Raw genomic sequence first — 15474 nt, 5'->3', positions numbered from 1 at the left:
AAAGAAAGAAAGAAAGAAAGAAAGAAAGAAAGAAAGAAAGAAAGAAATCCTAGGTATGTCGCTGTGCATATCATCAGCATATTTAAACTCTGATGAGAAGATACAAAAAAAATTAGTGGTAATTCTACCTGAAAATGAGATATAAACTTTGTAATCGCCAAAATGAATTGTTACTACATTTTGTCAGACTCTCCTGATTGGCAAACTCTGTTCGTTTATTATTGTTGCTGCTGGGAACTGGACCAGGGCCTCTTCTATTCTAGCATCACCTCTGAGGCTGAGCTATACCCCTGAGAGCCTAGAACATGCAAACAAAGATAAAATAATTTCCCGAGTTGAAGTGCTTGAAGAAAATGTGAGACTAGGAGAAATGGTGTGTTTTCCAAGGAGGTTGTTTATCTGTTTGTTTTGGGTGTTGTTATTTTTTTCTTTGTTTGTCTGAAGACTAAACCCAGGACCTCACTCTGGCGTGGTACCCATTCCTCCATGAATTCTCACCCCACCATAAGAAGGCTCTTGATTCCAGGATCCCCAGTCTGTGAAAAGATGCCTAGCTGGAAAGATAAGATCATGTTTTCTTACTAGTGATGAAGGCATCTCCTCTGCTGTAATTACACAGGCAAGGTCATTGCACGGGGAAACTCTGCCTGCTTAAGGGTGGCTACAGAAAACATCCCAGGCTTTCTACAGTGGGTATGTAATCCTGGATCTTCACTCTGGCATGAAAGGAGTTCTGTGAGCTGGCAGAAAACTGACAGCTAAGGGGAGCCAAAAGGTAGTCACAGCCCTGAGACCCACCTTGAAGTCACAGCCACAAAAACAGTAGCCCATACGTGCATCATTTGGTTGGCCGTGTCTGACAGCTTGATCTGATGTTGCTCATTCCTCACCCAACCCTCGCCTTAAATAAATAGGGCTCAACCCAATTACTCACCTAGACCCCCTTGGCGGATGTCTGTGCGTGTGGCTCCACCAACGATGAACTGAGGGTTGGGACACAATTCCTGAAAGTAGTTTAGGAGAAAACACAAGTCAGAAGGTGTTGTTTGATGGTGGAGGCAGCATAGCTAAAGACATCAGCACAGAGTTCAGACCTGGAGGAAGCCAGTGCTGTCCACTGCACACTCGCAGGTCTTTATGCCTCTGGCAGCTCTTTAAGACTGGAGAAGGAAGCACAGCAGATTCACACATCTCCCAGTCCACAGGACAAAAGCTGGAGGCCTGAGCCCAGAGCCCGGAGCCCAGAGCCCAGAGCCCCTTTCATGACCAGGATTTTTTATCACTATGCATACTGGGTGTATGGGTGTGTGGCTAGTCGGGTGTGAAAAGGCTGAAGGGTGTGGTGTGGTAGGAGAAAGGCAAAAGCTGAGACACTGACACAAAGAGATATGACCCTGCCCATTAGGACAACAGCCTTCTTTACATGGAAGGCCAATTAGAGGGTTGTTTGCCAAAGGCAAAGCTCTGCGGACACTCTTTAAACACAACACGAGACCAAGAAGAGAGGATGGAATCCTGAAGGAGACAGGAAGGAAGTCAGGAATCAAGGATGAGGTGTCAGGGAGTACCATTTCCAGACAGGAGACCTCAGATCTGATAAGGTCACATGCTTGCCTCTGCTGCCTCCCTTCACCAGCCTCCACTTGGTGTCTGCTCACATGTGATGTCACTCTAGACTATGGAGGAGGGACCAAGAGGCATGCTTTCCTCCTTTTTCCTCTGTCTACCCAAGAAGGATCTACTGGGCCCCATTCTGGATATTACGGTGTCACCGCAGGCAAGGGAGAGAGAAGGACAGTGAAGTGAAGAGAACAAAAAGGTAAAATGCTGGCCTCTAAGCGCTTTTGATTTATACAGGCAAATCAAGCTGGTGTTATTAGGAAACAAAGACAGAAGACTCATGCGTACTAAAAGTCCAGTGGGAATGCTGGCTGGCCAGCTGGCCACGTGGAGACGATGGGTGTCTACCACAAAGATGGACTCTCCTACAGTCTGCAGAGGGGTGTCCAAAAAAGACAGTCAGGCTGGACACAAGACAAACTGTTCAGAAGAAAGGGTAGGACCTCAAGGGACTGAAGGGAGGTTGGTCTACTCTTCCTGAGATGGGTTGCACTACAGCAAGGACCGGCCGGCTCCATGGTGAGAATCACTGCTCACTCCGCAGACATGAAGAAACAAATGATTCAACATGATGAGGAAGGAGAGAGAGCTGAGCAAAAGGGCAGGGCTCAGGTGGAGCTGGGAACAGGGGTTCTGAGATCCTACTGTGAAAATGGAACCTCCTGGAAGGCAGTCCTACAGTTCTGTATGAACCTCTTAGCCCCTGCCTTGATAGCCAGAAACAGCCCCTCTCTCCTAACATCTCACTCTCCTACCCCAAGTATTATTTTTAATTTGTATTTTTATTGAGAAAGTAACTGTTACTGATGAACAAATTTCCAACGGTACATAATAAACTAATAGCCCTTCCATTTTGGCTCTTTATTCTTACCATTTCTAACACATCCTTTCAAAAACTGTCTTTGATGTACTAGCACATTGTCATGTGTATGTATGTATCTCAGTCAACTTTCTATTTCTATAACAATATACCTGAAGAAGAAAAGTTGTCAGACATGGTGGAACACACCCATAATCCCAGCACTTGGAAGAATAAAGCAAGAGGAGCATTATTCTGAGGGTATATTAAACACTCTACTTAGAGATGGAGAGGAAGAAAAAGAGGTGAAGGAGGAAGGAAACTCTCATTTGGGCCCACATCTTTGGAGGTTCTGTCCATGATCAGTTCCAGTCTTTGGGGGTCTGTGGTGAGGCAGACAGCATGGTCAGAATATTAGGTAGAAGAGGCCTGGCCACTTTATGCTAAGAAGAAAAGAGAAAGGAGGAGCTAAGGTCCTAATTCCCACTCAGTGACTGTGAGACACAAATCTAACTGTCCCATTGCACATCCCAATTGTACTATGGGGTGGGCCTTCTGGAAAAGACAAGACAAGACACAAACTATGTGCTCTCTCTCTCTCTCTCTCTTTGTCTGTGTGTATGTATACATTTGATTGTGTGATCACATATATCATTTATATCTTTCATTAGAACAAAAAGAATTTCACAGCTGCGTTAGAAGCACCGCGAATCACTCCGCCAGTTCTCCAGTGAGGGAGAATTCAGTTTTGTTCTGCTTTGTTTTCATCTTTTGCACTCTCTGATGGCAAGTGAAAGGAGGACATGGTGGACCAGACAGATGGTTCAGCAGGTAAAGGTACCTGCTGACAAGACTGACAACCTGAGTTCAGTTCCTGAGGATTCACATGGGGGAGGAAAGAGGCAACTCCTCCCTCTGCCCTTCACATGTGATGGGACATTTGTACACACATACACACACACACACACACACACACACACACACACCACAGTACATTAAATTGAAAAACTGTAGCTACACTACTGCTCTCAGGTACTCAAGAGCTCCCATCCCCTGGACCGTTATTTGCTAACAACTAAAAGGTAGAGGAATTTTTTTAAAAAACTAATTATAAAGTGACAGATTGGAAAATCTTTTAATTTAAATTTTGCTTGTAAAAAGAAGGTGGTAATTTCAAGGCAGAAGGGAAGAAAGCACATTGAATGGGGGTTTGAAAGAGTCTCTCTCCTTAAACAATTGTTTAAAAATTTTTCATCCATCCCCTCCTACTGTATTCTACTAAATGGACACAGTATCAAAGTGTTCTCTAAACGTATCTCCATCCTGCAGATTCTCGAAGCAGGGTGGTGGTTAATACAGAAACTCAGAATCAGTCAAGGTACAGAAACCAAGCGCTACAGGCATGCTCATCATAAAGGGGACAACTGTACCATACTTCCTTCTCCCGAGACTCAGGGACCATCTAAGAAGAGGGCTCAGAAAGATTGCAGAACAGTGGCTGGGAGGACCAGAGCAAAACAGCGTGACGTCACAGGACCACTGCACTCAGGGACTCAGGAAGTTGGGACAGGTGGGAAGGTGGAGGGTGGGGTCTAGAAGAAGTTAGAGCAAGGTGTGGTGGGTGAATGTGCTCAGAATCCATTGTAGGCATATGTAAATTTCTCAAATAATTAATAAAAGTATCTTTTAATTCATCCCTCCATAACTCCCTTAAAATCTACCTTCACGGCTGAAGAATGCAAAATGTCCTCACTGAGAAAAAATAGCCATGACTGATATGTTACATGGATCTTTAAAGGGTCACAGAAAGTCCTCAGTTTCACAAACTCACAGGGAGATAAAAACGTGTGCAGGATACAAGAACTTACCTTACGCTTTTTCCCCATTGAACCTCAGGCCAAAGATAGAGAGCAAACAGGAAGCTGAAGAGGCTTAAAAGATGGCGACTCGGAAAAGAGCCAAGTCCCTATCTGCACACATTTTGGACTGCTATTTTTTTTTTTCTTTAGCACCAGTCACATGTGTGCAGGATGATGCTTCTTGGCCATCAAGTGATGACCCCAACACATTCCTCAACACAAACTACCCAAGCTCCTGGTCAACGGGAAGACAGGGAGCAGTAGCCCACGTTCTTCTGTGCCACCGTTTCCCTCAGTTGCCTGTCTATTCTCTGCCCCTCCTTAACCTATAGCTCCTCCAGACACCTCAGTGCACAGGACAAGAACACAGCAAACCATGGCTGAATTGGAAACTCCAGTGTCCCTAATCCAAGAGCTAGCAGCTGGAGAAAGACTGGAAACTCCAAACTAAGCCCACCACCATCCAGGAACTTTCCTATTCAACCCTCCATGGGTCTCTTAACTGGGGCCCTTATGATGTGCCTGACATGGCTTCACTCTTGACTCTGATATTCTCCTTAAGATCAACAAACTGCTTAATTGCCAAGATAAAGAGGAGGCCAGGGAGGACACTTTAGACAGAAAAGAATATTGGCTAATCTACACTAAACCCATTCACACTGAGCATTATGTACTTCACAGGGGATTGGGGTGGACACTGAGGCAAGAAGCTAAGAGCACCGAGGATTGGCACAACCAGCCTGTGTCTCCTTGGAAGGACTGTTGGCCTTGCTCCACATAAACAGAAAAGCCTTAAGGGATCGCAGCCTCCCAACAGAAAGTTCATCTTGAGAACCGAAGTGTGCTTTTGCAACCTTCATGTAGAAAAATGTGTCTTCCCTTCCTTTAGACAAGAGCCTCGGCAGACCTTCTACTTAGAAGCCTGAGAGCAAGCAGAGGCAGCTATATTTCTCCTGGGTGTATATCCAAGAAAATAAGTCAGCTAGGACAGTGACACCTGCACACCCATTTTTACTGTAGCACTAGTCACAGTAGCCATAGAATCAACCAGGTACCTATCTGCCGAAGAATGAACAAAAAATGGTATATGTATGTGGGGGCATATGTGCGTATGTACTATGGAGTATCATTCACTATAAAGAAGAAAATCACGTCATTTGAAGGAAAATGGACAGAAGCAAAAATCGTCATTTTACATGAAATGAGCCCAACTCACAAAGATAAATATTACATATTTTCTCCTGTGTGTGGAGCTTGGGGAAGCGTAGAAGTAAAAGGATGGCTATCTGGATGTGGATGAGGAAATGAAACACCTTAATTTGTAGAATTCCTGGATGAAAAAAGAAAAATAGCAGTTCCCAAACTAAAGAAGGAATTACCCTCAACGTAGCAAGCCAAGCAAAGAAACAAAAAGCAAACAGAACCATTGAGAAATGGGCAAAGGTCTTGAATGGGTGTTTCTCTAAAAGATACACCAGTGATCTATAAGCACAAAAATGAAAAGATACAATATCCATTATCATCAAGACCACAATGTGACCACACCCACACCCTTTAGAATGGCTTCCACCTTTCCTCTCTATTCTCTAACCCTGATGGAACCTTGCATGACCTTTAGTAACCCTAGGCCTCTCAGCAGGGATGCTATCACAGTTTGCCCATAGCTGACTGTATCTAATCTTGGTTGTTCCCTGGTGAGCTGGCCGGGGGTCACTATGTAATTCTAAGTACCATGTGTTCTTTGCTTCTTACATGCAGGGCAATTATACTCTGAGATTTATTTCTAGTTTTCATAACAACAGTGAAATACAATGGTTCCAGTGGCACCATTTTAAGAGCGGAAGAACTGAAGCTAAGAGAGATGTGGCCCAAGGCTACATCAGCAGAGCAGCTGATGAGATCTAACTTGTCCAGCTCCAAAGCCTGTGTATGTTCTTTCTTAGAGATAACTTTAGAAAGGAAAGCAAGGGTCAGAACGATAGGATCTGAAAACAGAATCCACCATGTCACTTACTTCAACTCTTGACCAGATGTGACAACCCGCTACCCTGTGTGACACTCAAAACTGTGCCTTACCGTGGGCCGCTTCCATACAACGCCTTGAGTTTGTGGGGAGCCTGGTCCAAGATCTCTGTAGCCCAAAGCTGATGGACATGCTGGGAATTCTGGATCTTTAAATAGGACCCCTGAGTTGAAGCATTGTTTTCTCAGGGTCTCAAAGTCCTGGCCCAAATACTTCACAGCATTCTGGTTAGAGCCAAGGCCCTCAGCAGCTGCACGTTGCTTGGATACTCCAGCTGCCAGAGCTGCCATGGCCTGGTCCTGTAGGGTAGACAGGAAAGCAGGGCTTCTGTGTCCTCTCAGACGTCTGCCCTATGGGAATGCTGTCCTATAAGGCAGCATGCAGGGAGGCGGGGCATGTAAACTTTTCACCTGAGGGAGGCCCTGCTCCAAAGGGACATGAGTCATAAACAGGATCAAATATGTACCTAAGGAGCAGGTAAATGTGCCCCACCTTCTCCTGCTGTTCACAGGCTGTTTAGATGGCGCAGGAGGAGACTATCAGAAGTCTCCAGAAGCTGGGTAAGGCAGGGATAGGTTCTCCCCCACAACTTCTGTGAGGAGTGGCCTTGCCCATATCTCGGTTTTAGTCCAGTGAACATAACTTAGGAGTTTGGGTCTCCAGGACAGAAAGAGAGAATGTTTGTTTGTTTTTTTTTTTTTAAATGTGTATGGTGCTTTGCCTGCGTGTGTGCCTGTGTGCTACAATATGCATTGTCCCTAGAGGCCAGAAGATGGTGTCAGAGTCCCCAGAACTGGAGTTACAGACAGTTGTTAGCATCCATGTGGGTGCTAGGAATCAATCCCAGGTCCTTTGGAAGAACAGCCAGTACTCTTAACCCCTGAGCCATCTCTCCCGCCCCAACTCTCTCCTGCTCTTTTCAGTCACTGCATCAGCGTTCACTTATTACAGAAGACACAGGCAACCAATACATGCGACAAGAATTCTCTGGACCACTTACCTACACCACAGCTTCCCTAGTAGCCTGCACCATTGCCACCATCTCTAAGAGAGTTCTGGGGGCATTGAGACACCTCAGTCGATAGAGGGCTTGCCACGTGAAGACAACCTATCCTCAGAGGTAGAGAAGAGAGAATAAGACGTCCAGGATCACCCTGGGCTACATGGTGAGTTCAGATTCAGCCTGGTCTGCATGAGACCCTGTCTCTAAAAGGAAATAAAAGAGAATATAAAATAGTCATGATTCATATAAGAGGCAGAGGTTAAGGTTCGAGAACCTGCTTTCTTTAGACCATTGCCCTGTAGGGGATTGTATTACAAGAGTTCACTCTGGGCTCTCTGAAACAGATGGCCTCTGAGGCCTGCCGCTCTTTGCCTTCATGCTGATGGTGGTCCATGTGTTCAGCCCTGAACAAGCAGAAAGCACATCCACCTCCCCAGGCAGGAAAAAGGAAAGAAATGGTTCCCCAGGCTTCACCAGAAATACAAGCTCAGAATGAGCTTCAGGGGCTCAAGTCAGTTATCTGAAAGGCCGATCCCCCCATCCGTCAGGAGCCCCCTTAGTCCCTCAATGTTCCTTTTCCTCTGAATCAGCACTCACTGTTTGGCTTACTGAGTATTCAGTTAAGTTTTCATCAGTGCACAAGGCTGACTCATCCTCTCTTTACACCGGAACCCCAGCCAGCTCCATCCCATCCCCGGGGAACACTCGGGGTGCTAGAAGCACTGCAGCCCTAATTGGGAAGGTGGGGACCTATGTTTATTCCTAACTCTGTCACCTAGTTACCTGAAGTTCATGATGAGTCACGAAGAACAACGTGGTCATTTATTTTGAACACCCACCTGGCCATCACCAGCAAGCTAAAGAAGAGCCTGGGGCTTCTGCATGGCTAGTGGAAACCCGGCATGCCGGCCCTGCTGGCTTGGCCAGCTGTCTCCATGTCTCTCCTTCCACCATGTTCTTCCCCAAAAAGTTTGCCTTCTGTTTATGGGATGGCATGCTTGTCCCACATCAGGGCTTCGAGCACGCTGTTCCTGCCAACTGACGTGTTCTTCTGCTGTGCCAGTGGCTCATCCTTCAGATCTGTGCCCAAGGAGTTTTCTCCAAGCCCACCCCTCAAAATGTATCCTCCTCCAGTCTCTTTTACGCTATCAGGTAAGTATTCAAGGCCCTGCCCAGTATGGACTCCTGTGATGAGAGTTAAAGCCCCTCTGCCCCATGAGGCTTTGGTTTCATGTGTCATTCAGTCTCTGGAACCAAGGGCATGCCCAGAAGCTCAGTAAATATTTTTACATGAAGAAGCAGCCACATATGAAGATGTCCAGTAGGTGAACAGATATAAGCAAGATATAACAGACCCGGCAACCCCATGCATGGCCACTAGTTAATTAATAAAGACCTCATGGGAGTGTCTTCATGCCTGTTTCTTCCCTAGGCTTCCCAGAAACATTCCCCTCAGACTGACAAAGATGAGCAAACCCTTCCTCCTCCAAGCACAGAAGCTGCACAGCTGGTAATTCTGCTTCCTCACCAGGGAGCTCCTCTGGGGTTAGCTGTCTATCCTTCCTTCCTACTCCCCCTTCCTAAATTGCCTCACTTCCCATCCAGATGCTCTACCAAGAAGCCCTTCCTCATCAGGCAGGCAGGTCTGAGCCGCTGCAAATAGAGCCCTCATTTGCCCAGTCACGAAAAGAATGGTGAGTGGGGGAGGGAGGCCTCTGCTCACCAGCCCCTCTCCAGGAGACAGCAAGTGTCTACCTGTTAGCCAGCCAGGCACCAATAAGGAAGCTACCTGTACCCAAAGTCTCTGTCCATCTGGACAGATGTCTTCCCAACCTCATGCCTCAGACAGCTGCAGGAGCCAGAGCCAGCTCCCTGCCAGGAAGCTTCAGGATCCATTAGAGGCAAGCAGTCTGTGTAGACACCTGCCTGGCAGCCCCTACTTAATAAGAACACTTCTTGGCAAACATCCCAAGTGCTCATCAGCCAAGTCACCCCCTGAACTTCACCCACAAGCAAGCCCTCCTTGGCTATGGGGAGCCAGGCAGTATTATCTCCTCAGCAAGGGAGATGGATCACCCTGGTTGCACCCAAGGGCCCGAGTATGCTTCTCAGGCAATTAAAGTTTGCAAAGCTTGTTGTCTTGCATAACTATAATGCTAGAAAAGGGATGGGTGAAAGCTGGCAGATCTCTCTCACAAGCCTCCCATGTTCAAAACGTAAGGGAAACAGCTTAGACTCAGTGTTGAGAGCATTTTGGGGTTCTCATACAGGGCTGTCAGAAATGGAAACTGGTCCAGATGTTTTGGAAAACTGTCTGGCAGTTTTGCAAAATTGCCAGACATGGAATCGCATGGTAACTCCCAGAAGCACTGCACAGTTAGCAAGAACTCAAAGAGAAAAGAAAGCGTATGTCCATCCAAACCTTGTACATGGACGTTTGTGCCATGAAGAGGTCTCCACACCAGACAAAGGGTAGAAACAAGCACACACCAATCAATGGGTGCGTAGATAAAATGCGTCTTCGAATGAGAACAGAATATTCAGTCTCAGTCGTAAAAATGAGCGCGGCGGCCAGGTGTGCTGCCATACATCTGGGAGGCAAAGGCAGGACGACTGTGAGCTCAAGGCTAGCAAGGGGTGGGGTAGCCCACAGTACAACACTTGCCTGACATGTGCAAGGCCCTGAATTCCATCCCCCAAGAGAGAAATACTGCTGCATCTACGAAAACCTTATGCAAATGAAAGGAAACCAATCACCAAAGACACTTCACTCTCAAAGTCATTGTACTGAAACATCGAACAATCAAGTCTCAAAGTTTTCATCCTTTACGGCAGGGGGTTCCTGACAGAGCTAAGCAGCTCACATCAAGGCAGCGCCAGAGCAAGAATGGCTCTAGCAGGTTTTTCTAGGTTTTTCTCTTTTGTCCTTCCCATTCTCTGGGCTTCCAGACTCCTTAAATATGGGGCCATCCATATTCAAGGCAGGTTTTTCCCCCCTTAGTTAGCAGTCTCTAGAAATGCTTTCACATACCCAGAATGCTTCATTCATCTCTTACGAGTTCCTCAATCCAGTCAAGTTGACATCACTATTAACCATCATGTCCAGTTACATGAGACTTTCAAAGCTGGTAAAACCACGGAGACAGACAGTGACTGCCAGGAACTGGGAAGATGACGGATTGGGACTGACTGCTACAAGGTTCACAGCTTCTTTTTAGGGTGATGGACTCAGCTAGAGGTGACGGCTGCACAACTAAAAGTCACACTTTAAACCCATGCCTCACGACAACGATGCTTGTGTTGTGTGGATTGTATCTCAATACAAAACCTAAGTCGAGCTGAGAATTGTGGCTCATGCTTGGAATGTCAGCGCTCAGGAGGCTAAAGCAGGCTGGGTTACAGAGTGAATCTGATACCAGTCTAGATGATGTAATAATGAGGGTGGGGCTGTGGGGAGGAAAGAAGGACAAGGGAGGGAGGAGGCTATGAAGGAGGGAGGGAGGGAGGAAATATTACATAAGGGAGGACTTGCAGTAAGATGAGTACAAGGCTGTCTTCTCATCTGGTCAGGACATCAAATGGCTCATTATGCAGCAGGGTACTGGGGCTGCGTGCAGAACCTTCTCTAGCCACAGCAAAGAAAAGAGAAAGCTGACCAAGAGGCGGTATTCGGGTACATCCCTCAGCAGGCCTGTGAGATCACTCATGGCACCTTGGGGTTGGTTATACCTCAGGCCCTCATCCCTGGCAAGAAGAGACCCAGTCAAGACCAGTTGGGAAGCTGGCTGAGATTGCCCTCCAGTGGCCAATGTAGGTCCTGCTGAATCATTGTAGCTAAGAGAAGGTGGTAAGCCCTCCACTGGAATAAACTGGGTCTGCACAGCACTTTTCCATCAGTTGGCTGATCAAACTCACAGCAAGCTCACAGCCAGACTCATCCAAGCTTACCCAGGTAGCCAAGTCTTCTAATTTGAAATTGTTATCTTCCCACCACTAAGAGCTACAATCTCCAAGACATCTGAATAAGAGGGCAAGGTGGGATGTGCCGTCCATGAGAGCACAGGAGGGCAGGCGGCCATAGATGAGCAAGGAATAAAAGCACAAATAGAGCCTGCCCCTATCAAACATCAGTCATGGCAAGACAGGGTGGCACTCATGAGCAGAGTGAAGAGTAATAAGGAGGGATTTGGGGAAGCGGTGGCATTCGAGTGGTGAAAGGGGTTAAGGGTGAGGATTTTGAAAGGCAGTGAGAAACAAGCACGTGAGATGTGGGGAGCAGGATGGCGATGACAGTGAGGAAGAGCCCGCACACAGCATGGCAGTGAGGAGGACCCTGTACCCTACACCAAGAAAGTATGGGAGCAGCAAGATGAAGAGACACCGAGGGGCCCTGGTAGTTTTGCCTGGCAAGGGTGTTTTCTCATAGTTAGAAGGCAGCTTCTGGAAACATGCAGTACTGGTGGTAGCCTAAATAGGACAGTGGCAGCAGAGCTGGACAAGGGGGAAACTAGCTCCCAAGCTGCCTTCTCTATGAGGCCATGGGTGATGGGAGATGGGTAAAGAGAAGATGTGGCCAGGGTCCTCATATGATACTACTGGGATCTACAAATCAAACCTCTCTCTCCCTTTCCTTTTCCTCCCCCCTCCTTTCTTTCTTTTTTTCCTTCCCTTTCTGTCTTTCCTTCTTTTGGCACAGAGTTTCTAAAGCCTCTGGAATTTCCCAAGCAATTAGGGATAGACGGAACATCTTTTATATCAATATGAAGTCTTTGATGCAAATTCCTAACACAGAGCTCCTAAATGCCTTGGAATTTCCTTGGTGGTAAAGCATCTTTGCTTTTAATGAGGCTTCTCTGGGTGGGCTTCTGGATTAGAGGTGGTCACAAACACACACACACACACACCCCAAAAACTCCCTAAACAAATAAACAAAAATCAAAAAGGCTACCTACCAGGAGCCTGGAACTGGCACTAGGGTCTTATCCTTCAGGGAAGAAGTAGTGGATTGAACTAATTAATCTCCATCCTGGTTACAGTATCAGCTCAATGGTGTGCTCCAAGCTGTGAGCCCTGTGGCATGCTAGGGAGGTGGTACATCTAGAGAGGGCTTAGCAGCCCAGACCCCTCCTCACAGACTCCACCCCTGGCATGAGTTCCAGCTGGCTACTTATGAACTGTGTTATTCTACGCTCAATGGGATTGCACTAGTAAGTAAACTCACCCTGATTCACATCAGGTAAGATATCCAAATCAATGAGATGAGTATCTTAGGAACCTTCACTGTGACCGCGTGATACAGGGACACTTAATGTAATATAATCCCATTGCTTACGAGGCTGAGAAGGATCTTGGGTTTGAGCCCAGCCGAGTCTATAGAGCAAGACAAAACCTTATCTCAAAAAATTAATTTTCTTAGATTTGACCAAGTTGAACAAGAGTAGGCACAGCGGGTACCAATTCTAGCAGTGAGATCTAGAAAGGGGGCAGTTTTGTAAATCTGAACCTTCACCCCAGAGGGCTTGCAGAATCTAAAAGACGGTAATACACACAGCTTGTGTTAGAGAACTGGTCAGTGTGAGGGGAACCCCACATGTGGGGTCAGAAACAGAGCAGCCTGTGAACCGAGACAAGCAGAGAGTGCTTCCTGTGTCTCTCAGCATAATGGCAATCCTGGCCCTGCTAGCCTAGCATCTCTTCCCACATACTGGGGCTGTCATTTCCTCCAAAAGGAAACCACTCGCTAGGAAAGGAGGAGCACTCATTGGGAGTTTCTTAATTGGTTTACAAAAGGTCATAGAGACAGGATCTGTGGGGGTTTCACAGTCCCAGCCCTTCACAGACTCCACGTGCAGTCTCAGGCTGATCACATGGACTTGGAGGTTATTCTTTCTGGGCACTTCATTGTCATACTTCCCTGCCTTTAGTCCCTGATACCAAGTGGTCACAGACATACCTGCAATGTTACCACCACCACCACCACCACCACCACCACCACCCAATTTAGCTTTTTGCAACGGTCCTTACTCTGTTGTCCAGGCTGAGCTAGACCTCACTGTATGGCTTAGACTGACCTTGAAATGTAGATATCAGCCATCCAAGTGCTACCATTACAGATGAGAACTACCACATCTGGCTTCTGCTTTTCCTTTCACAAGAAAGTTTTATGAAAGCAATGAGTGTATTCCCCTCTCCCTTCTTTACTGTCCTTCCAGGCATATTTTTCATGGTAAAATCATGGGCCAGAACTCCTTGGGCCCCTGATATTACTCATACAATTATAGACTCTTAGTCCTCCTTGCGTTTGATCTGCAAGTAGCAAATTAGTGACCTTTTCTCCTAAAATGGTAGTTGTAGGGGTGGATTCCAGAAGGGAGACCCTGAAAGAAGCAAGGAGAGAGAGCACACCTAGAGCATAGGAAGAGAGGCTGGCCTCTGCCAGGAACACAGCAGGCCACAGCTACAAAGGCAGAGCCAGTGGGGAGGACAGTGTGAGCACAGAGCCTGGAAATGCCAAGTGTTTTGACTTTCTCTTGGAAATCAGCATTCAGGCCATTAAGGGAGTGTGAAAATGAAGCAGTAGGGAGGTGGGGAGGGAGGGAATAGGAGAAGAGAGGTTGAAACTAAGAGAAAGAACAAGATACATAATCATAGGAGGCAAGCATTTGGGGGCATTTGAGTTGGAGAGCATTAATTTAATGTGAGGCCAATCCAATCCACATAATATGATTTATCTATTACTACCAGCCAATTATCCCAAACTTAACGGTCTAGAACAGCAAACATTTATTACCTCGTAGTTTCTGAGGGGAATGAATTTAGGGGCAGCTCTGGCCCGGAATGTGTTTCTAGGGGCTGCAGCTTTGGGAAGACATTGGGGAGGGAAGAGGAGGCTGCAGGAGTAGAGTGGAAGGATCTAGAATCAAGATGGCCAACACGTGGTTGTGAGCCAAGTCCTTCAATTTCTCCATGGGACCTTCTGTGGGCATCTTGTGTGTCCTCATGACATGGGGACTGCCTTATTTCAGGTCACATGATCCCAAAAAACCACAGAGCCTGACATGACACCCAATTACTTATGATTTATTCTACTATTAAAGCAAATGACTCTGTCCAGCCCGCTCTCATCAGGGAGAGAGGTTCTAAGAAAATATCTTTGAACTACTGCAGCTTGATTATGTACGCCGAGCCAGCCACGTCCTGCTTTGAAAGGTCAGGCATGTTGTGAGCAGAAAGCTGGATTAAACTGAGTTAGACATAAGAATGAACAGAAAGTCAGGGACCAGACAGGGCATAGAGCTGAGCCTCCAGAACTCAGAAGGTGGATTTTTCAGAGGCCCAGCAGGACATGTGGGTCCTTGACACCACTACTTTCCTATTAGCTAGCCTTGGCATAGCCAACCCTCCAATCTAGTCTCGCCCTCAGCTGGTCTCTTGAGACACTCACTGTCTTTGCCCCAGCACAACCTGGTCTCCCCACTCACCCTCACAGCCTCCCCAGGGTCAAATCTCTGTCTTTCAACTAAGTGGCAGGGGACTGACTCCTTTGTTTCTCAACCCAAATTCCCAAGATCCTAGTTGTCCTAGATCTTTCCCATGCCACATAGGTCCTGGAAGTCACTGACGGAGCCAAATATTGGTCACTGGGGTGTAGGGTGGCAGCTTGCCAGCTACTGCCTCCAGAGCCCTTTCGATTTTCACATTCTGGGCATCAGTGTGAGCACTCTCAGCAGCCAGCTTTGCCTTCCTCTATGCCACAAGAGCAGGCAGCCAAGGCCACTTTGCCAACCATCATGGAAGCCATTAGAAGGTTTGTCACTACCAACATATACTCTCCAGGGTTCTGGGTGACATTCTAGAAATGTAAGCATGGTGTGTCCCCGTTAACTGTCAGCTTTATGTAATTTGTTCTGTTGCTGCTGCTGCTGCTGCTCTTGTTGTTTTGACTTGATTTGCTTGTAAGAGTAATCAAGTGGCCAGCCATTTAAAGTGCATGGCCACTTTAAACCCATCCCTCAGAGAGTAGAGGGAGAGGATCTCTGTGAGTGTAAAATCAGCCTAGTCTATACATAGCAAGTTCCAGTGACACATAGTGAGACCCTGTCTCAAAAATAAATAGATAGATAGATAGATAGATAGATAGATAGATAGATAGATAGATAGATAGATAGAT

The 15474-nt window shown here is 46.8% G+C and overlaps 1 protein-coding gene across 1 annotated transcript in view; it reads right to left on the bottom strand.

The window, feature by feature from the left end:
- Positions 1-15474, bottom strand: part of Capn8 (calpain 8) — a 96980-nt gene that overhangs the window by 55671 nt on the left and 25835 nt on the right. Inside the window, exons 2-4 of the mRNA XM_055609502.1 lie at positions 7302-7507; positions 6355-6600; positions 935-1004 (exon numbers count right to left, since the gene is read on the bottom strand). Coding sequence (XP_055465477.1) covers positions 935-1004; positions 6355-6591 — 307 coding nt within the window. The 5' untranslated portion in view covers positions 6592-6600; positions 7302-7507. The remainder of the gene's footprint in view (positions 1-934; positions 1005-6354; positions 6601-7301; positions 7508-15474) is intronic.

The sequence above is a fragment of the Psammomys obesus genome, unplaced genomic scaffold, assembly GCF_907164565.1.
Source record: "Psammomys obesus unplaced genomic scaffold, mPsaObe1.curated_primary_1811, whole genome shotgun sequence".
Lineage (NCBI taxonomy): Eukaryota > Metazoa > Chordata > Mammalia > Rodentia > Muridae > Psammomys > Psammomys obesus.
The sequence above is the reverse complement of the archived record's forward strand: the minus strand, read 5'-3'. Positions and strand labels throughout refer to the sequence as shown.